Genomic DNA, 19170 nt, shown 5'->3' with positions numbered 1-19170 from the left:
GAAGTGATGAATTTGTGAAGTACTGTATGTGTACATGTACAAGGCAAACTGATCTTACCCATGTTAAGGGTAACAGTGATGATGTTGAGGCTCATTGTTGAATCTGTGATACTGCTAAACGAAGATGACTGTGAAAACAAAACCAGAGGAGATATGTGAGATGCTTAAAAGCCACATAGAACAAAAAGAACAAGAACAAAGAACAACTCACAACCTAAACCTAACATAAAACTTGTTACGTTTTCTTTTACAAAACTTTATTTACTTTATTTTTATATTGCTTTTACAAATGAGGACTTGCTCTGACCCTGTCGATTTTAGCCACTTTGTGTCTCCGGCGCCTGCGCTTATGTCTCTTCATTAACTGAAACGAAGAGCTCTGCTCTGTGGAACTGCTCAGCCTGAGAGAGACAAACAGAGAGAAGAACAGATTAGTTATTGAACATACAGTTGAGGTCAAAAGTTTACATACGCCCTCGCAGAATCTGCAAAATGTTAATTATTTTACCACAATAAGAGGGAGGATATAAAATGCATGTAATTTTTTATTTAGTACTGACCTGATTAAGACATTTATATATAGCCCACAAGAGAAAATAATAGCTGAATTTATCAAAATGGCCCTGTTCAAAAGTTTACATACACTTGATTGTTAATACTGTTGATAGCTAATCCACAGCTGTGTTTTTTTTTTTTTTTTTTTCACTGAGGACAACTTAGGGACTCATATGCGACTATTACAGAAGTTTCAAACTCTTACTGATGCTTCAGAAGGAAAAACAATGCATTAGCAGGTATTTTTTTTATTTAGTACTGCCCTTCAGAAGCTACAGAAGATACTTACATATTTCCCAAGGAAGACCAAATCAGCTAAATATACCCTGATCTTCAAATTCTTAATGCATCGTGTTTCTTTCTGAAGCATAAGTAAGCATTTAAACTTTTGTAATAGTTGCATATGAGTTCCTCAGTTGTCCTCAGTGTGAAAAGATGGATCTCAAAATCATACAGTCATTGTTGGAAAGAGTTCAAATACACAAAACTGCTAAAAAACCAAAGAATTTGTGGGACCTGAAGGATTTTTCTGAAGAACAGCGGACAGTTTAACTGTTCAGGACAAACAGGGAGTCATGTACAACTATCACTAAACAAACAAAAAAAGCTGTGGATCACTCAGGTAACAACACAGTATTAAGAATCAAGTGTATGTAAACTTTTGAACAGGGTCGTTTTTTTATAAATTCAGCTATAATTTTCTCATGTGGACTATATGTAAATGTCTTTTATGTGAAGTATCTTATTCAGGTCAGTACTAAATAAAGTGCATTTTGTATGATCCCTCTTATTTTGATAAAATAATTAACATTTTTGCAGATTCTGGCCTCGAACTGTAATTATGCACCAAAAGCCAAGACTAAATAATAATTCAGTTACAAGGCTAGAACACACGAAAAATTAAATGTTAATAAATCATTCCAAACCAAACCTGCTAGCATCCTCATCCTCCTCGCTGTCAATGAAGGAGCTTGACTCCAGCTCACTGCTCATCATAGAGCCGCTGTCACAGGCCATGGCCGTGTCCCTCACCACCCGCTCGGCTTTAGAATGACCATTTACACGTGGGACTGAGAACAACAATCAGGCACACAGAAAGGTTTGTGAAGCATCAAAACATCAAAAAAGACGTCCAAATATGTGGATATTTCATGGCTTGATCAAACCTTGAGTGAGAAACTTAAAAAAAAAAGAAAAAAAAAAAGAAAACATACACTCCTGTGGGCGTGGCTCTGCCTCGGGGTGGCATCTGATTGGCTGGAAGACTCTGGTGAGGCGGCGGCATCCCAGTGGGCCAGACTTAGTATATTCCCTCTGGTGGAACCCGAAACACTCCAGGAGGGTTGGGTGGCCGGAACTTCTCTCAACGGAGTGATATCGCTCTCTCATACTTTCTATGATTTGCTCACTGGCATGCCAGGTTTTTGATTTTTACTTGATTAATCTGCAGTCACTAGTAAATTGGGTATTGGTAAAGTTTGGTAACAAAAGACAGACAGAAGAAAGGATGAGATGTGAGGAAATGCAAAACAAAAGAGTAATGGAGAACTAAAAATGCTTACAAAATTAATTAATATTTTTTTATTTTAATTTAGGATGGAAAGCACACTGTAAAAGATGGTGATATAGCTTTAAGTGATAGTTCCACTAAAAATGAAAATGACCTCATGATTTACTCACCCTCAAGCAATCCTCGGTGTATATGACTTTCTTCTTTCAGATGAATACAATCAGAGTTATATTAAAAAATGTCCTGGCTCCACCAAGCTTTATAATGGCAGTTGTTTGCTGTTGAGATTTTGAAGTCTAATAAAGTTTATCCATCCATTATAAAAAGTACTCCACACAGCTCTGGGTGGTTAATAAAGGCCTTCTGAAGTGAACCAATGCATTTGTGTAAGAATAAATATATTTAAAACTTCATAAACTGTAATCTCTAGCTTCTGCTAACTGTCGTATGCACAATCATGAGAAAATGGCATTCCAGCAAATGACGTAGGACGTAGGCGTAGCGTAAGCTTTGGTGACAATATGTTGGTCTCGCGAGAACCAAGTTTTGCTTACAGCAAAGGAAAACCTTGTGGCTTATATCGAAATCCTCCAACATGTTTCTTCAAAAATTCTCGTTTTATACTTCTAATTCATTACCGCTTTCGTCTACATCCTACATCAAACAGTGAAACGTCACTCTCTTGTGAACACATGAACGACAGTTAGCGGAAGCTAGACATTATGGTTTGTAAACTTTTAAATATGGATATTTTTCTTACAAAAACACATTTATTCACTTCAGAAGGTATTGGAACACTTTTTATGCATGGATTGATGCAGTTATTGGACTTCAAAATCTCAACACCCATTCACTGCCATTATAAAGCTTGGAAGAGCCATGGCATTTTATAATATAACTTGGATTGTATTCGTCTGAAAGAAGAAAGTCATATACATCCTAGGATGGCTTGAGGGTAAGTAAATCATGGGGTAATTTTCATTTTTGGATGAACTATCGCTTTAATGTATTTAGACACAGCAATCCATTACAAAGCCATGTTTGACTTCCAGCAATGAAATGAAAAAGTACACAATACATCAACACTATTCGTGTAAGCAGCCATTTAGCCTAAAGATATATTACTTATTTAGAGGAATAATATAACAATACATCACATGTGATGTATAAAGGTATATTAGGTTACAATCAACTGAAAATTAATTCTTCACATGCTAGTTAAAACTGTAACGTTAGCTTGTTCCTATTTAATTTTATTTATTTTAGTCTTACAAAATGTATTCTTAAAACAATCAAAAGGGGTAAAAAAAAAAACTAAAATGCATGAAAACAAGTCAACAATTAATATCGTTTTTAAAACGGCTTTTAAACGTGTTTAATGGTTTTTACATATTAAAATATTGTACAAAACACTGATTAATAAAATCATTTTATTGTGTATATATATATATATATATATATATATATATATATATATATATTTTTTTTTTTTTTTTTTGCCATAGTCTACTCTTTTTACTTGCTCTACCTAAAATACACCCCAATTACGAATGTCTTCCTAATAAAATAATAGTATTAAAACACTACAAAACATATGACTTAACCTGAATTCTGTTTATTTCGAATAAAATATGTAAAATTAAGTCGCCTTACCTCCGAAAGCGCTAACGACAGAAGAGCAGCACTCCGCCGGTCCAAACAAATAAACTACTACTGCACACACAGAACTCCCGCGGGAGCGCGCGTTATAAATTTATTACCCGCCCCTTCTGTTCGCGCTCTCGCCCAGGCGCGCACTGCCATCCATCAACTGCAGCACTATGCGCGCGACCGTTTGTATTTTTGCGTCCGCTGCTCGAGTGAAAGCAATAGCCATCATGTCCAATTATAATTTAGGAGCAACATATAACCGCGACGAGATAATGGAGCGTGTTTATAAACCTCAGAGGGGTGAGAAAGGAGTCTGGATAGAAATTGTCTGAAACATGCTTTGAATTAATGAATATTACGCCTTACTGTTTCTTCACGTTCTCCAAACACATCTCCATATTTCAAGATAAATCAATAAATACATGTTATGCCCACTTTTATTATTTATTATTTTTTTGGCTATTTGTCTTGTTACATAAGTAAATTTTTGTGTTGTGTTTATTTGGAAAAATGTAGACAAAAAATAGAAATGGATAGATACATACATATCCCTGTTTTGCATTTTGTTGGAAGAGGGGCAACACAAAATACAGTCTATAGGCCCAGAATCCCTATAGCTTCTGCCTGGCTATTCCCAGAGGAACAGTACATCTTGCACACCTAATATTTGTTTCTCCTTTCTGTCTTATTAATTGTGATCTCAGTGCTGCACTGTCACCACTGACACTGTCTCCAGACTGGCCGCCTAATTAAGTCACACTGATTAATGATCAGCGGGAACTAATGGGCCAACAGAGAGCCTTGTGCTACCATCACAAACGCATAGATAAATTATTGTGAGAGGCCTGGGTGTGTTTGTGTGTTTGAGAAAGCATCTGTTTTGCTAGGGTGAGGACTGTGTTGAACGGATGACAGGAAGGGTGTGTGATTCCACTCTGTTGACGCCTGTTGTTGTAAAGAAGAACTAACATTTTTGCCATTGTAAAGTGTACGGATGTGTTCATTATTTGTGTGGTTATTTATTGTGCCAACAACTAATGAACGGAAAATCAAATACAGAACAAAGAAACACTAGAAACACCGTGTACAACGAGAGTGTCTGTTAAATGTCATTAAAATGACAGATTGCTTTTTGTTATATTAATGTGAGAACATACTTAAAAGATGAAGCTGTTTCAGTCTGTCATCGCAAGCAATTAAGGATAAATTAAGACTGTACTCTGAGAAATGAGCTTAATGCAAGCCAATGCATACACCAAAGATGAATAAACCAATATTCACAAAACAAACATACACAAAAAAAGAGATGACTTTTTGACCTTGGTTTAAAAAGCAGATTAATGAGGTAAATATCCTTCATAAGCGGGGGTAAAAACATTTGCCATTCTCACGGGTCGTTCGATCAAGCCATGATTATATCAAGTTTATTTAGGAATGCAAAATATTTGTAGTGAAAATAAACTGCTATGTGTAAGAGAGATTTGATCACCTATGCTAAAATTACAGTATTTAAAGGGTTAGTTCACACGTAAATGAAAATTAGCCCATTATTTACTCATCCTCAAGGCATCCTAGGTGTATATGACGTCCTTCTTTTAAACGAATGCAATCTGAGTTACATAAAAAATTGTTCTGGCTCCTCCCAAGCTTTATAAGGGCGAGTGTTTCTTTTCAACAGTCCAATAAAGTGCATCCATCTATAATAAAAAGTGCCTCACACGGCTCCAGAGGTCTAAATAAAGGCCTCCTGTAGCAAATCGATGCATTTTGTAAGAAAAATATCCATTTTTAAAACATAATATCACATAAATCTAGTTTTCGCTAACAGTTGCATACATAACCGCTTGGCTTGGTTTGTTTACAGGAGCAAAAGAAGGAAAGTTTCCCTACTTTAGCAAGTGAAAACCAGTCTCCTCTTGGCTTATATTGAAATCCTCCAACATTTTTCTTTACAAATCCTCGTTTTGTACTTCTAATTTGGACTGTTGTTTTGTTTTGCTGCTTTACTTCCACATTCAACTATTAGCGCAAGCTAGAGAAAAGTGATTATTACGTTGTAAATATGGATATTTTTCTTACAAAAATGCATTGATTTGCTACAGAAGGCCTTCTCCTACTGGAGCCGTGTAAGGCAATTTTTATTATGGATGAATGCACCTTATTGGACTTGTTTCAAATTATTAAAGAAAAACACCTGCCTATTGCCATTTTAAAGTTTGGAAGAGCCAGTACAAATTTTAATATAACAACATCTGAAGGAAGGAAGTCATATACACCTTGGATGCCTTAAGGGTGAGTAAATAATAGGCTAATTTTGATTTTTGGGTGAACTAACGCTTTAACCATATTCCTGGAGTTACACTCACATTCATCTCTCCTCTGTCTGGTCCTTTCTCGTTCCCGCTCTCGACGGTGGCGCAGAACAGACTCGCTTCCAGTTTCTGTGTCCAGCCCATCTCTGCTGTTCACTGCATTAGCACTGCAGCAAAAATGCAAACAGAAATATATGTATTAGCTCTAAGTGACATTGGACACACTGCAACAACTCTATTATCAGAAGCATACTAATGCTTATGTGTAAGCATTGTATTGCAGATTATTTTAGCTTGTGAGAAGGACAGAAAGAGCAACGAGGATGACAGTGAGCAAGAGAGAGATAGATTACTCAGTGAATAATGATGATGACACATAGGGGGTGTTTCATCATGAAAGATCGGTTTCTGAATTACACCCCTGGGGAAGGCAACTGTACTGTACATCTATATGTGTTTTCAGCAGAAACCTGAGCGAGGTGAGAAATTTATTCCACCTTCATGAAGAAACATTACTAACCTCTCCAACAACCCTAATATAGTCTTAATATAGTACCTGGGACCCGTATAAAGGCAATAACCCCAGAATGTGATAACCTTTTGATTTTTTTTTTCTTAACATGTAACAAAAAGCGAGTCTGTCCTTTCCAAAGTGGAAGACACAATACTTTATTACACAGCAGGGTAAAAAGGACACATACATTTGCAGTATATGCAGTTGAAGTCAAAATATAATGTTAATGTTAAATATTAAAATGTTAATTTTAACAAAATAAGAGGGATCATACAGAATGCATGTTATGTTTTTATTTAGTACTGACCTGAATGAGATATTTTACATAAAAGATGTTTACATATAGTCCACAACAGAAAATAATAGCTGAATTTATGAAAATTACCCCGTTCAAAAGTTTACATACCCTTGATTCTTAATAGTAAGTTGTTACCTTAATGATCCACAGATGTGTTTTTTGTTTGTTTGTTTGTTTGTTTGTTTGTATGTATGTATGTTTGTTTAGTTATAGTTGTTTATGAGTCCCTTGTTTGTCCTGAACAGTTAACAGTTAAACTGTCTTCTGTTCTTTAGAAAAATCCTTTAGGTCCCACTAATTCTTTGGTTTTTGCATTTTTGTGTATTTGAACCCTTTCCAACAATGAATGTATCATTTAAAGACACATCTTTTCACAGTGAGGACAACTAAGGGACTCAACAATGCATTAAGAGCTGTGAAAAGGGTGTGAAAACTTTTGGACTTTGAAGATCAGGGTAAATTTACCTGATTTTGTCTTCTGGAACACATGTAAGTCTTTTCTGTAGCTTCTGAAGGGCAATACTAAATGAAAAAAATATGATATTTAGGCAAAATAGGAAAAATGTACACATCTTTATTCTGTTCAAAAGTTTACACCCCTGGCTCTTAATGCATTGTGTTTCCTTCTGAAGCATCTGTGAGCATTTGAAGCTGTGACTGAGACATGAAATTACATTTTAAAAAAGTAAGAACTTTTCTCAAAAGTGACAGTAATGACGTTAATAATGTTGCAAAAGGTTTTCTAATCTTTTGAACTTTCTATACATTCAACTTTCAAAAAATGTATCACAGCTTTCACAAAAGCATTAAGCAGCACGGCTGTTTTCAACACTGCTACACTGAATTAGTGTTTATACACACAAATGGTCTAATGGTTGCTAAAAGTTTTGTGTTGCCATTACAGCAATAATTCACATTCTATATAAATTAATATTAATGAACACTGGAATAGAAAATAGAAAACTGTCCTTTTAAAATTTGCAATATTTTACAATATTACTGTTTTCGATCAAATAAATGCAGTAATACTGAACATAAGTGACAAAAAATATTGACCACTAACCATTGAATGGTAGTGTATTGTGACATAATATTATTCTAACCAAAAATATGACTTACACTGCATGAATGCAACGTGATACAAATGTGTAAGCACTGAATCAGTCAACCAATTTAAGAAATTAAGCACATGCCATCATTATGTAATCCATAGTTTGCTTTGCTCTGCATGTTAAAAATCAGCCACAAGAGGGCAGATATATAACAGCATCTGTATGGCTCAAAAACCACTTTATCAACACCAAACAAGCAATGTGTCAGTTTTTACTATTAGATATCATTTGGCATTACATACATTGCATTACTTCATATTCTGCCAAGAATATAATCCACACAAATTGACAACTTGTTTTGCTTTCTCGCCTTATAAAAGGAACAGCATGTGTGACTGTAATAAAGATAATAACAATGATGTTCCACACTGTAAACATTTTTTTCACTTTTTCAGAAAAAAAGCTAGTTAAAAACTGTTAACTGCAAGTTAACTTACAATACACAGTAAAAAAAATACATTTTACTGTAAATACTTTCATTTTTCTGCATTTAAAAACTGAATTACTGTATAAATAACGACAAAAACAACAGTTTAACAGGATATTTTGTATGGTGCAAGTATCATACATTAGAATATAGCTCATTATAATTACTCCATCAGTCCTGCCCTTGAACATTTGACTATTTCTGCTATTTTTAATGAATTTAGAGCATCTTCTCTATTCATAGACATTCATACATTATCATCGCTGTTCAGTGGACCTATTCTATTCATATCCCTTTTCATCTGCACAGTACCGTACCATTTTTGCACTTGCAAAATACATTACTCTTTCCAATTCTGGTTAGATGCTAACTGCCAAATGACAATTAAGTTTTATCTAATGTAGTCTAGAAGTCATTTTCTTTCAAAAAAGCAAAAGACGAGTCTCTGTCCTCGTCTCTCCCTTAACATTAAAATCTTAAATATTAACAATTTTAAATTCGGTCATGGTGTTGCATAACAGTGACAAAACACAAAGGTTCCTTCCGGGGTGTTCTGCTATGGGCAGATACAGCACTCATTGTTTACCACAACTCCCTTCAACATTAGTGTCTCATGTTTTCTGGATGACTGAGCCCAGTGGGGGAGCAAGAGCCAAAGGGATCTGCTCTCTTTTTGCTGTTAATATTCCTACATTCACATTATAAACATGCGTGTGTGTGACAGAGATTATTATGGAAATCAGGGATTCCCGACTGGAAGTTAAGGTTCCCCGGGGAATACATCAGCAGGTTTTAGGGGATTCTTGATTTTGCTTTGAAAACAGAAATTACAAGTGAAAATTGTTAGCTCTGTAAATTAATCAGATAATTACTTGTGATTATTGTCTAGTCTTGTATTGTCATATTCTATTGCCACTGTCATTTTTTCTTTAATTTAACACTTTTTTTAGGCAAGACGCTACACGCAAAAACATGTTTTGTTATGCACTAGTCTTTAGCATTTTGGGCCATTGTTTTTTATATAGTGGAGTGCAAGTGCAAGTTTTTTTTTATATACATTTACATTTATAGATTTAAAGTAAAACATATTTAAAGGCCATTTTTCTCAAACTGTATTTTTTTTCTTATGAACTGAGCTAGAAATTTCCACTTCAGTAGCACTTATTTACACCATTTACGCCATTTATTTATTTATTTATTTTTACATAGGGCTTTTTTCATATATCATTTGCTTCATTTTATACATTTTAATCCAAAAAACTAATAAAAGTACAAATTTATAAAAAAAAAAATACTGCCCTTAAACATTTAGATGGTAGTTTATATTGCTATAAAATATTTATATTTTAAAGAAACTGTTCAATTCAACTTTTAATTTGTTAAAGAACCCTGGGGGGGGAAAAATTACAGGTTCCCTCAAAATATTAAGCAGCACAACTGTTTCCAACATTGATAATAAATCAGTATATTAAAATGATATCTAAAGGATCATGTGACAATAAAGACTGGAGTAATGATGCTGAAAATTCAACATTGTATCACAGGAATAAATTACATTTTAAAATATATTCACATAGAAAACAGTTATTAAATTAAATTATTTAAATTGAAATAATATTTCATTTTATTTTAACATTACAGTTTTTTCTGTATTTTTGATCAAATAAATACAACCTTGATGAACGTAAGAAAAATGTCTTAAAAAAACTTGATCTGATCCCAAACTTTTGAGCAAAGAATATTTAAAATGTATATTTTAATATATTTAGAATTAACACACTTTGTAATTTATTATAAATATATATTCTGATTTATGTCCTAATAGAAAAAAATCCTTTCTTTGAATCCAGAATTGTGAATCTGGCTTTATCCAATTTTCAGATTTGTGTTTTGGAAATGTAAAAATAAAGTGTGCATATTTAGCAGATAATCCTTAATTTGCATATTTAAATTAACATTTCATAAAACTTGTAATACAAAAATGTTTGCCATTCTTTATGTAATCAATCAACTAGCTAAGTTCACTTTTTAAGCAAGAAAGCAAAAAAAAAAAAAAAAACCACCAGACATAAAATCTATTTTTTTCTGGTTTGACGTTGATGACAGACTACTTGAGCCTTATAGATGGAGCAAATCAGTCTGGGAAACAATGATATACATGAGAAATCAGAGAGTCTGTGGGAGCAAATGAAGGAGAGTGCAAGTGTAAGAAACCCAGACTATGCAGAATGTGTGAGAAGGAAGAAGTGTATCGCTAATGTGAGTGTGTATGTGCATCCAGAAGAGATAATCAGCACATCTGGTGCACACTTTAAATAGAAGTTTTCAGTGGTTGAGTATAAAACACAATGACAGCTTAAAATGAACTATTAAGTAACTATTGTTCCAGAGAACACTAAACATTTCACTTGACCTGGCCCACAAAGTTTAGTTACATAATACAATTATATCATAGCAATATCAAGAGGTCATACCATTTCTCACATTAAACTGAACTTGGAATCGATCCAAATGGAACAAATAGCATTTTTTTAAACCTCTTTACTATATAGCCGACGATCAGGTAAATAATTGTGATTGAGCATATACAGTGCAGAATTATAAAATAATCAGATGCTAGAACAAATGCACATTTCTTCTTTTAATGTACAGAATTATTAGGCAAGTTTATGTTCTGGTCATATTCTTTTTCTAAGCTCATTTTACCAATTCCAAACCACCACCACCATCTTAATAACTATTGATTTTGTATTTAATCATTTATAAGTGATACAAGAATCTTTCTTTCAGAATCTGACAGTAAGTTTTGTGAGTTCATTTTTAGTTTATCTCTGCAAGACAGACTTTTCAGGAAAGGAGACTAAAAATGAACTTCCAAAACTTACTGTCAGATCCTGGAAGATAAATTCTTCAAACAGTGGTACAAGAGGATGTGATGCTTGTCCTTCAAAAGTCACTCTTAACTTAACTATTTATAAAGCCTATAAAAAACACACACTTCAGCGTGTTACTTTTATTAAGTTAGGGTCATTTTGTAGAACTTTTTACCCAAGAAAACTCTCTGAGAACCTGACACATTGCACTTCTGGAGACTCCGGATAGGTTGCAGCTCCAGAAAACGATGGTGCTGGAGACTAAATGGTTCCTGATGGTTTCACCTAATTCTTCACCTCATTTCTTAATTATTTTGCAGTTAACGTGTCTTTTCTTCTCCACCTGTTTTTTCTGACCGTGCTAACCCAGTGAGCATTTTACTTCCCAATGGTCACGCCTTAACTTTGCAAATTCTATTATTGCATTAGTATTGCATTCTTCTGATGGGCATTTAATAATTGACTTTTAAATGACTTTTAGTCTGAGTTAAATCTGTTTTTTGGCTCATTTTATCTGTAAAAGGAAACATGCCTAATAATTATGCACACCTGAATATAAGACGTTCTTCACTTTCAGCCTTCATGGACAATTATATTTCACTTATAAATTATTAAATACAAAATCAATAGTAGTTATTAAGATTGATGTGGTTTGGAAATTGGTAAAATGTGCTTGAAAAAAAATATGACCAGAATATCAACTTGCCTAATAATTCTGCATGCACTGTACATTGAAACGAGAAAACAGATAAAGGAACATTCATGTTTATTTGCATTTGTTCTAGCACTTGATTCACTAAAGAACTTACGCAAATCAGTTAATAGCACAATCGCGCTCTTAAATAAATACAAGTATTAAAATTTTGTATTTGCCAACCCTGAACCAACAAACAAAACAACTAGATCTTCTGTGAAGCTGCTTTGCAATGATCTGTATCGTGAAAAGCACTATACAAATAAACGTGAAGTGAATTTTAAAATCTAATTTATTCCTGTGACAGCAAAGCTGAAGTTTCCAGTCATTACTGCAGTCTTCAGTGTCACATGATCCTTCAGAAATCATTCTATTATGCTGATTTGCCGCTCAAAAACATTATTACTATAAATGTTTTAAACTTAAAAAGTTGTGCTGCTTAATACTTCTGTAGAAATTGTGATATTTTTTTCAGGATTCTTTGATGTAATACAAATTTCAAAAGAACATCTGTTATTGAAACAATAATTCTTTTGTAACATTATAAATGTTTTTACTGTCACTTTGGTTTAATTTAATGGATCCTCGCTAAATACAATATACATTTCTTAAAAATACTGAAAAAACAACTCAACACAAACTATTGAATGGTATATATTATAAATACTACAATTATTATTATTTGATCTAAATAAGCCATTTAGGCATCACAACATTATAATGTGCAAAATATTATATTTAATAGTGATTATAATTGAATGATTTGAAGTGAGGATTAAATGACAGCAAAGCTAATTAATCAGAAAAAAAAACTGAAAAAAATCTAAACATAATTAAACATCTACAATCAACTAAAATGAGTAAAATGTGCTTTGAAAAAAAAAAACATGACCAGAATAATAACTGGCATAATAATTCTGCACGCACTGTACATTAAAAGGAGAAAAAGGAAAAATGGAAATTCATGTTTATTTGCATTTGTTCTAACACCTGATTTACTGAAGAACTTACGCAAATCAGTTAATAGCGCAATCACGCTCTAAAATAAATACAAGTATTAAAATTTTGTATTTTGTATTTGCCAACCCTGAACCAACAAACTAAACAACCAGATCTTCTGCGAAGCTGCTTTGCAATGATCTGTATCGTGAAAAGCACTATACAAATAAACGTAGATTGAATTTTAAAATGACAGCAAAGCTGAAGTTTTAAGTCATTACTCCAGTCTTCAGTGTCACATGATCCTTCAGAAATCATTCTATAATGCAGATTTTCTGCTCAAAAACAGTATTACTATAAATGTTGTAAATTTAAAAAGTTGACCATGATCATTTTTTTTCAGGATTCTTTGATATAACACAGTTCAAAAGAATATGTTATTGAAAAAATAATTCTTTTGTAACATTATAAATGTCTTTACTGTCACTTTGGTTTAATTTAATGAATCCCTGATAAATAAAATATGAATTTCTTAAAATACTGACAAAACAACTCAACCCAAACTATTGAATGGTATACACCATACATACTAAAATTATTATTGTTGGATCTAAATAGGGCATTTAGGCATCACAACATTATAATGTGCAAAAGATTATATTTAATAGTGATTATTATTTAACGATTTTAAGTGAGCGTTAAATGACAGCAAAGCTAATCTAATCAGAAAAAAACTGAAAAAAATCTAAACATAATTAAACATCTACAATCATTTAAAATTAGTAAAATGTGCTTGGAAAAAAACATATAACCAAAATATCTACTTGCCTAATAATTCTGCACGCACTGTACATTAAAAGGAAAAAAAAAAGATTAAGGGAAATTCATGTTTTTTTGCATTTGTTCTAGCACCTGATTCACTAAAGAACTTACGCAAATCAGTTTATAGTGCAATCATGCCCTAAAATAAATACAAGTATTAAAATTTTGTATTTTGTATTTGCCAACCCTGAACCAACAAACTAAACAACCAGATCTTCTGCGAAGCTGCTTTGCAATTATTTTTATCGTGAAAAGCACTATACATATATCTAATTTATTCCTGTGACAGCAAAGCTGAAGCTCCAGTCTTTTCTTCAGTGTCACATGATCCTTTAGAAATCATTCTATTATGCTGATTTGGTTAAAAAAAAAAACATTAGTACTATAAATGTTGTAAACTTAAAAAGTTGTGCTGCTTAATACTTCTGTAGAAACCATGATCATTGTTTTTCAGGATTCTTTGATACAATACAAAATTCAAACAAGAATATTTTGTAACATTATAAATGTCTTTACTGTCACTTTGATTTAATTTAATGGATCCTTGCTAAATAAAATAAAAATTTCTTACAAATACTGAAAAAAACAACTCAAACTTTTGAATAGTACAGTATATACTATAAATTGTACTATGAATTGTTATTATTTTGTCTAAATTAAAAATAAAATTAATCGTTCAGAAGACTACAAGTACATTCAGGCATCACAACAATGTACAATATAAAAAATATATATTTATTTTGAGATTTGGTAAAGATAAATATTGACAAAAAATAATGACAAAGCATTAAATGACAGAATAAAATAAAAAAACATGCACATGTGTTTAGTGAATTTGTTCTGAAGTGTTTGCTTTATTTGCTGCAGAGTATACATGTGTTAAGACTCACTGGAACGAGGGGGGTCTGGAGTCTCCGATGCCTCCCGTCCTCTCCAGCGGTGGGGGTAGCTCCGTATGACTGTCGGTGCACACCGACATCCCATCTGTGTGGGAGCTCTCTGCCAACACAAGCTACAAAAAGACACATAAATGCATATAAAAATGTGTCTAGTTCAGATTTTTTGTTCATGTTTCAGTGGCTCTTCTTTATCCCTCACTGACTTTGGACGAACACGATGTTTCTACTAAACTCTTGACAAAAGACAACAACAAACAAAGACCTCAAAGGCACAAACTAAAAATGCCATCCAGCAATGCAATTTCCTGAATTATGCATTATACTTTAGAGTCGTTCGACTTCAAAGTGCCTTTCAGACATAATTAGTGTAATGAGTTGGTGAACTAAAACTGGTGATGTCCAGTACGATGCAGTGTATGATTTAGCGCCTGTGCTGCATCTTTCTTATGACATATGAATGCATGACTGCCTGCCTTTTCCACTCTGATTCAGATGTTATATAATGCAGAGGTTATCGCAGCTCACCCATGACACCACTCTCCCGTTGAAACAAGGCAGTTTGGCGTTATCGTCAGAGACTTCCTCTTTGACAACCCTGCAGAGACACAAAGGAAAAAAAGGCATGTATTATTAATTAGAATAGTGTTTGAATAAAACTGCTGTATTGGTTGTGCATATTGTATATAGCACTGCTCAGTCCCACCAGGATTTTGCAGCCTAAAGTAGAAAACCACCAATTATCATCTACAACATGTGACATTAGATTATATACTATACATTAAATTTAATAAATTGTACAGTGGTGGTCAAAATTATTAGAACACTAGTATTTTCACCAGTTATTTCTACCTTTTGCTGTAGTGTGTCAGTAGGAAATATCAGTTTACATTTTCAAACATTCATTTTCCATTGATTGTAATACTCCAGTGAGATTTTTGTTTGCAAAAGGAGTCTAACAACAGCCGGTTCTCCACACAGAGATCTGATCTCATCATCATCCAGTCTGTCTGGAATGACATGAAGAAACAGAACGAACTGAGACGGACTAAATCCAGAAGAACTGTGGCAACGTCTCCAAGATGCTTCAAGAAACTCATCTGCAAAGCTACAGCACTGTTAAAGGTTTTAGGCACTTGCTGTAAAATGAGGATGCTGTCAAAATAATGTCATAAACAGATTTTCTTTATCAATTAACTTCTAGTAACTAAATTAATGTGTAACTAATGATGTGACCATCCTTTGTGTTTAAAGCAGCTTTTGTCATATGCACTTGCACATAGTTTTTCAGGTAACTTTGCAGATAGGTCTTTTGAAGCATCTTGGAGACATTGCCACAGGTCTTCTGGATTTATGTTTGGAACTGTAAACTGATATTTCCTACTGACACACTACAGCAAAAGATAGAAATAACTGACTTAAAACCATTTTTTAGCTGGAGAAAATACTAGTGTTCTAATATTTTTGGCCACCACTGTAAGTAAAGTATTTACAATTATTTATAATGATTTATTATGCATTGCTATACCACTTTCATTCATTGCAAATCTAGTACTAATCTAGGCAACTAGTGGGAAAAAAAGAGCTTACACCAACTAGATCTTCATGTGCTGTGTGATGTCTAACTGTGATCCTGTTCAAATGTGTTGTTCAGACTGACTTTTCTAATTGTAAACTGTCACAATGGATTTGAATAGAGGGGCATATGGTGAGGTTCCCACATGACAGCTTGTCATGAATGTGTCAACTCAAATATGCCAACCTTATGCAGGCAGATTTTTTATGTTTAACCACAGCAAACCAGCCTGAAAAATATTTTATAGCATATTTATAGCATAAAATATTTTTAGCATGAGATAAGCTATTGAAATGTATATACATCAAATTTGCACATGCCATTGAAACAACCTAGACATTTAAATTACTTAAATTAGGTTTAGTCCACAAAAGCCCTGCTGAAAAAACAGCATATGCTGGTTAGGTATGTTTTGGTGCTGGGATGCTGGTTAATGCTGGTCCTTTGCTGGTTTATGCTGGTCCCTTGCTGGTTTATGCTGGTCCTTAGCTGGTTTATGCTGGTTAATGCTGGTCCTTAGCTGGTTAATGCTGGTCCTTTGCTGGTTTATGCTGGTCCTTAGCTGGTTTATGCTGGTCCTTTGCTGGTTTATGCTGGTTAATGCTGGTCCTTAGCTGGTTTATGCTGGTTAATGCTGGTCCTTAGCTGGTTAATGCTGGTTTATGCTGGTTAATGCTGGTCCTTAGCTGGTTTATGCTGGTTAATGCTGGTCCTTAGCTGGTTAATGCTGGTTTATGCTGGTTAATGCTGGTCCTTAGCTGGTTTATGCTGGTTAATGCTGGTCCTTAGCTGGTTAATGCTGGTTTATGCTGGTTAATGCTGGTCCTTAGCTGGTTTATGCTGGCTAATGCTGGTCCTTAGCTGGTTAATGCTGGTCCTTTGCTGGTTTATGCTGGTCCTTAGCTGGTTTATGCTGGTTAATGCTGGTCCTTAGCTGGTTAATGCTGGTCCTTTGCTGGTTTATGCTGGTCCTTAGCTGGTTTATGCTGGTTAATGCTGGTCCTTTACTGGTTTATGCTGGTTAATGCTGGTCCTTAGCTGGTTTATGCTGGTTAATGCTGGTCCTTTGCTGGTTTATGCTGGTCCTTAGCTGGTTTATGCTGGTTAATGCTGGTCCTTTGCTGGTTTATGCTGGTTAATGCTGGTCCTTAGCTGGTTAATGCTGGTCCCTTGCTGGTTTATGCTGGTCCTTAGCTGGTTTATGCTGGTTAATGCTGGTCCTTAGCTGGTTAATGCTGGTCCGTTGCTGGTTTATGCTGGTTAATGCTGGTCCTTTGCTGGTTTATGCTGGTCCTTAGCTGGTTAATGCTGGTCCTTTGCTGGTTTATGCTGGTCCTTAGCTGGTTAATGCTGGTCCTTTGCTGGTTTATGCTGGTCCCTTGCTGGTTTATGCTGGTCCTTAGCTGGTTTATGCTGGTTAATGCTGGCCCTTAGCTGGTTAATGCTGGTCCTTTGCTGGTTTATGCTGGTTAATGCTGGTCCTTAGCTGGTTTATGCTGGTTAATGCTGGTCCTTAGCTGGTTAATGCTGGTCCTTTGCTGGTTTATGCTGGTCCTTTGCTGGTTTATGCTGGTCCTTAGCTGGTTAATGCTGGTCCTTTGCTGGTTTATGCTGGTCCCTTGCTGGTTTATGCTGGTCCTTAGCTGGTTAATGCTGGTCCTTTGCTGGTTTATGCTGGTCCCTTGCTGGTTTATGCTGGTCCTTAGCTGGTTTATGCTGGTTAATGCTGGTCCTTAGCTGGTTAATGCTGGTCCTTTGCTGGTTTATGCTGGTCATGTTGCTTGTCAAGGACCAGCATAAACCAGCTAAAACCAGCCTCCCAGCACCAAAACATACCTAACCAGCATGTGCTGTTTTATTCAGCAGGGAATTATCCTGCGGCTCAGTAAGACACCTGTGAGCCTTTACCAAATCAAACATTTGTATCTGGCAGAAGGAAGAGTGTCTGTCTAAGAGAATTGTGCATGTATTTAAATGAAAAGGCTAAGTGTTGAGGCTGGCATCTGTTTTAGCTAATCTGTTCTTTGCAATGAAAATTCATCTCATCTCATGAAAAAGCAAATATATCAGAAACAATACATACAGAAGGAAGACTTCAGGGTCATAAACTGGAAAATCAAATTATAATGCAATATAAAAATATAATTAAAAACTTTAATGTTAGGTGGGCTTATTGCTTATTGCTATTAATTAAGTGTTTTTTAATCGATTGACAGCACTAGTATTTATGTGTTTTAACCCAAACATCACAGTAGTTTCCATCTATTATTTTCACAAGTGAAACTGTTAGCCAATCATAACTTCCATAGTACTTCCAAGTCTTGAATGCAGACCCGCCTATCTACCTTTTTCTTCAACATGGAAGTAAGCCTATTGGTGAGACTTCCGGTTCTTAATCTGCTATAGGGAAATAATGGAAAAATAACAAAGTGCAGTAAATATTAAAACTGCAAAATAAGCTGCTTTCGTACAGCTAAAAATAGCTGGACAGGGATGAGACCGGAAGCCAGACCCATAACATTTACAGATGGCTGCACCCACTCTTACAGGAAGCAAAAGGTGAATAAAAACAGACTGTTCTGCAGAGAGGGTCAAAAACAGCCTATTACTTCTAAATTATGATTTTGATGCAAAAATCTTGCAAACATTATGAATGAATCTTCGTATAAAATAATTTTAAAAATCAGTTCATTACTGCTTTAATGATAAATTTGTGGGATCTGAGTGAACTAGTGATATTGGTCTAAACGTTTTAGACACAATAGCCAGAAGGTACTGAACAAAATGTCATCATGATAGGTCCTTATTTTACATTAAAATAATTTACAGGTCGATAATTTACACAGAAATTGATTTTATGATGTTGCTGTACCAAAGGAAATGCTTAAAAGAAAACATACTGTCACAGTTGTGAGGTAATATCAAACACACAACAGAGAAGATGAACAATAACAGCCTTTTAATAATAATTCTCACTGTAAATTACACTGTC

At 34.3% G+C, this 19170-nt stretch overlaps 1 protein-coding gene across 1 annotated transcript in view; it reads right to left on the bottom strand.

Moving 5' to 3' along the window:
• The window catches only part of dvl1b (dishevelled segment polarity protein 1b), a 74095-nt gene that overhangs the window by 13521 nt on the left and 41404 nt on the right, over positions 1–19170 (bottom strand). The window contains exons 2-8 of the mRNA XM_073825835.1: positions 15131–15200; positions 14597–14718; positions 7305–7361; positions 6082–6194; positions 1487–1625; positions 308–401; positions 59–128 (exon numbers count right to left, since the gene is read on the bottom strand). Of these exons, the coding sequence (XP_073681936.1) occupies positions 59–128; positions 308–401; positions 1487–1625; positions 6082–6194; positions 7305–7361; positions 14597–14718; positions 15131–15200 (665 nt within the window). The remainder of the gene's footprint in view (positions 1–58; positions 129–307; positions 402–1486; positions 1626–6081; positions 6195–7304; positions 7362–14596; positions 14719–15130; positions 15201–19170) is intronic.

Source organism: Garra rufa, chromosome 20 (genome assembly GCF_049309525.1).
Source record: "Garra rufa chromosome 20, GarRuf1.0, whole genome shotgun sequence".
Classification (NCBI taxonomy): Eukaryota; Metazoa; Chordata; class Actinopteri; order Cypriniformes; family Cyprinidae; genus Garra; species Garra rufa.
The sequence above is the reverse complement of the archived record's forward strand: the minus strand, read 5'-3'. Positions and strand labels throughout refer to the sequence as shown.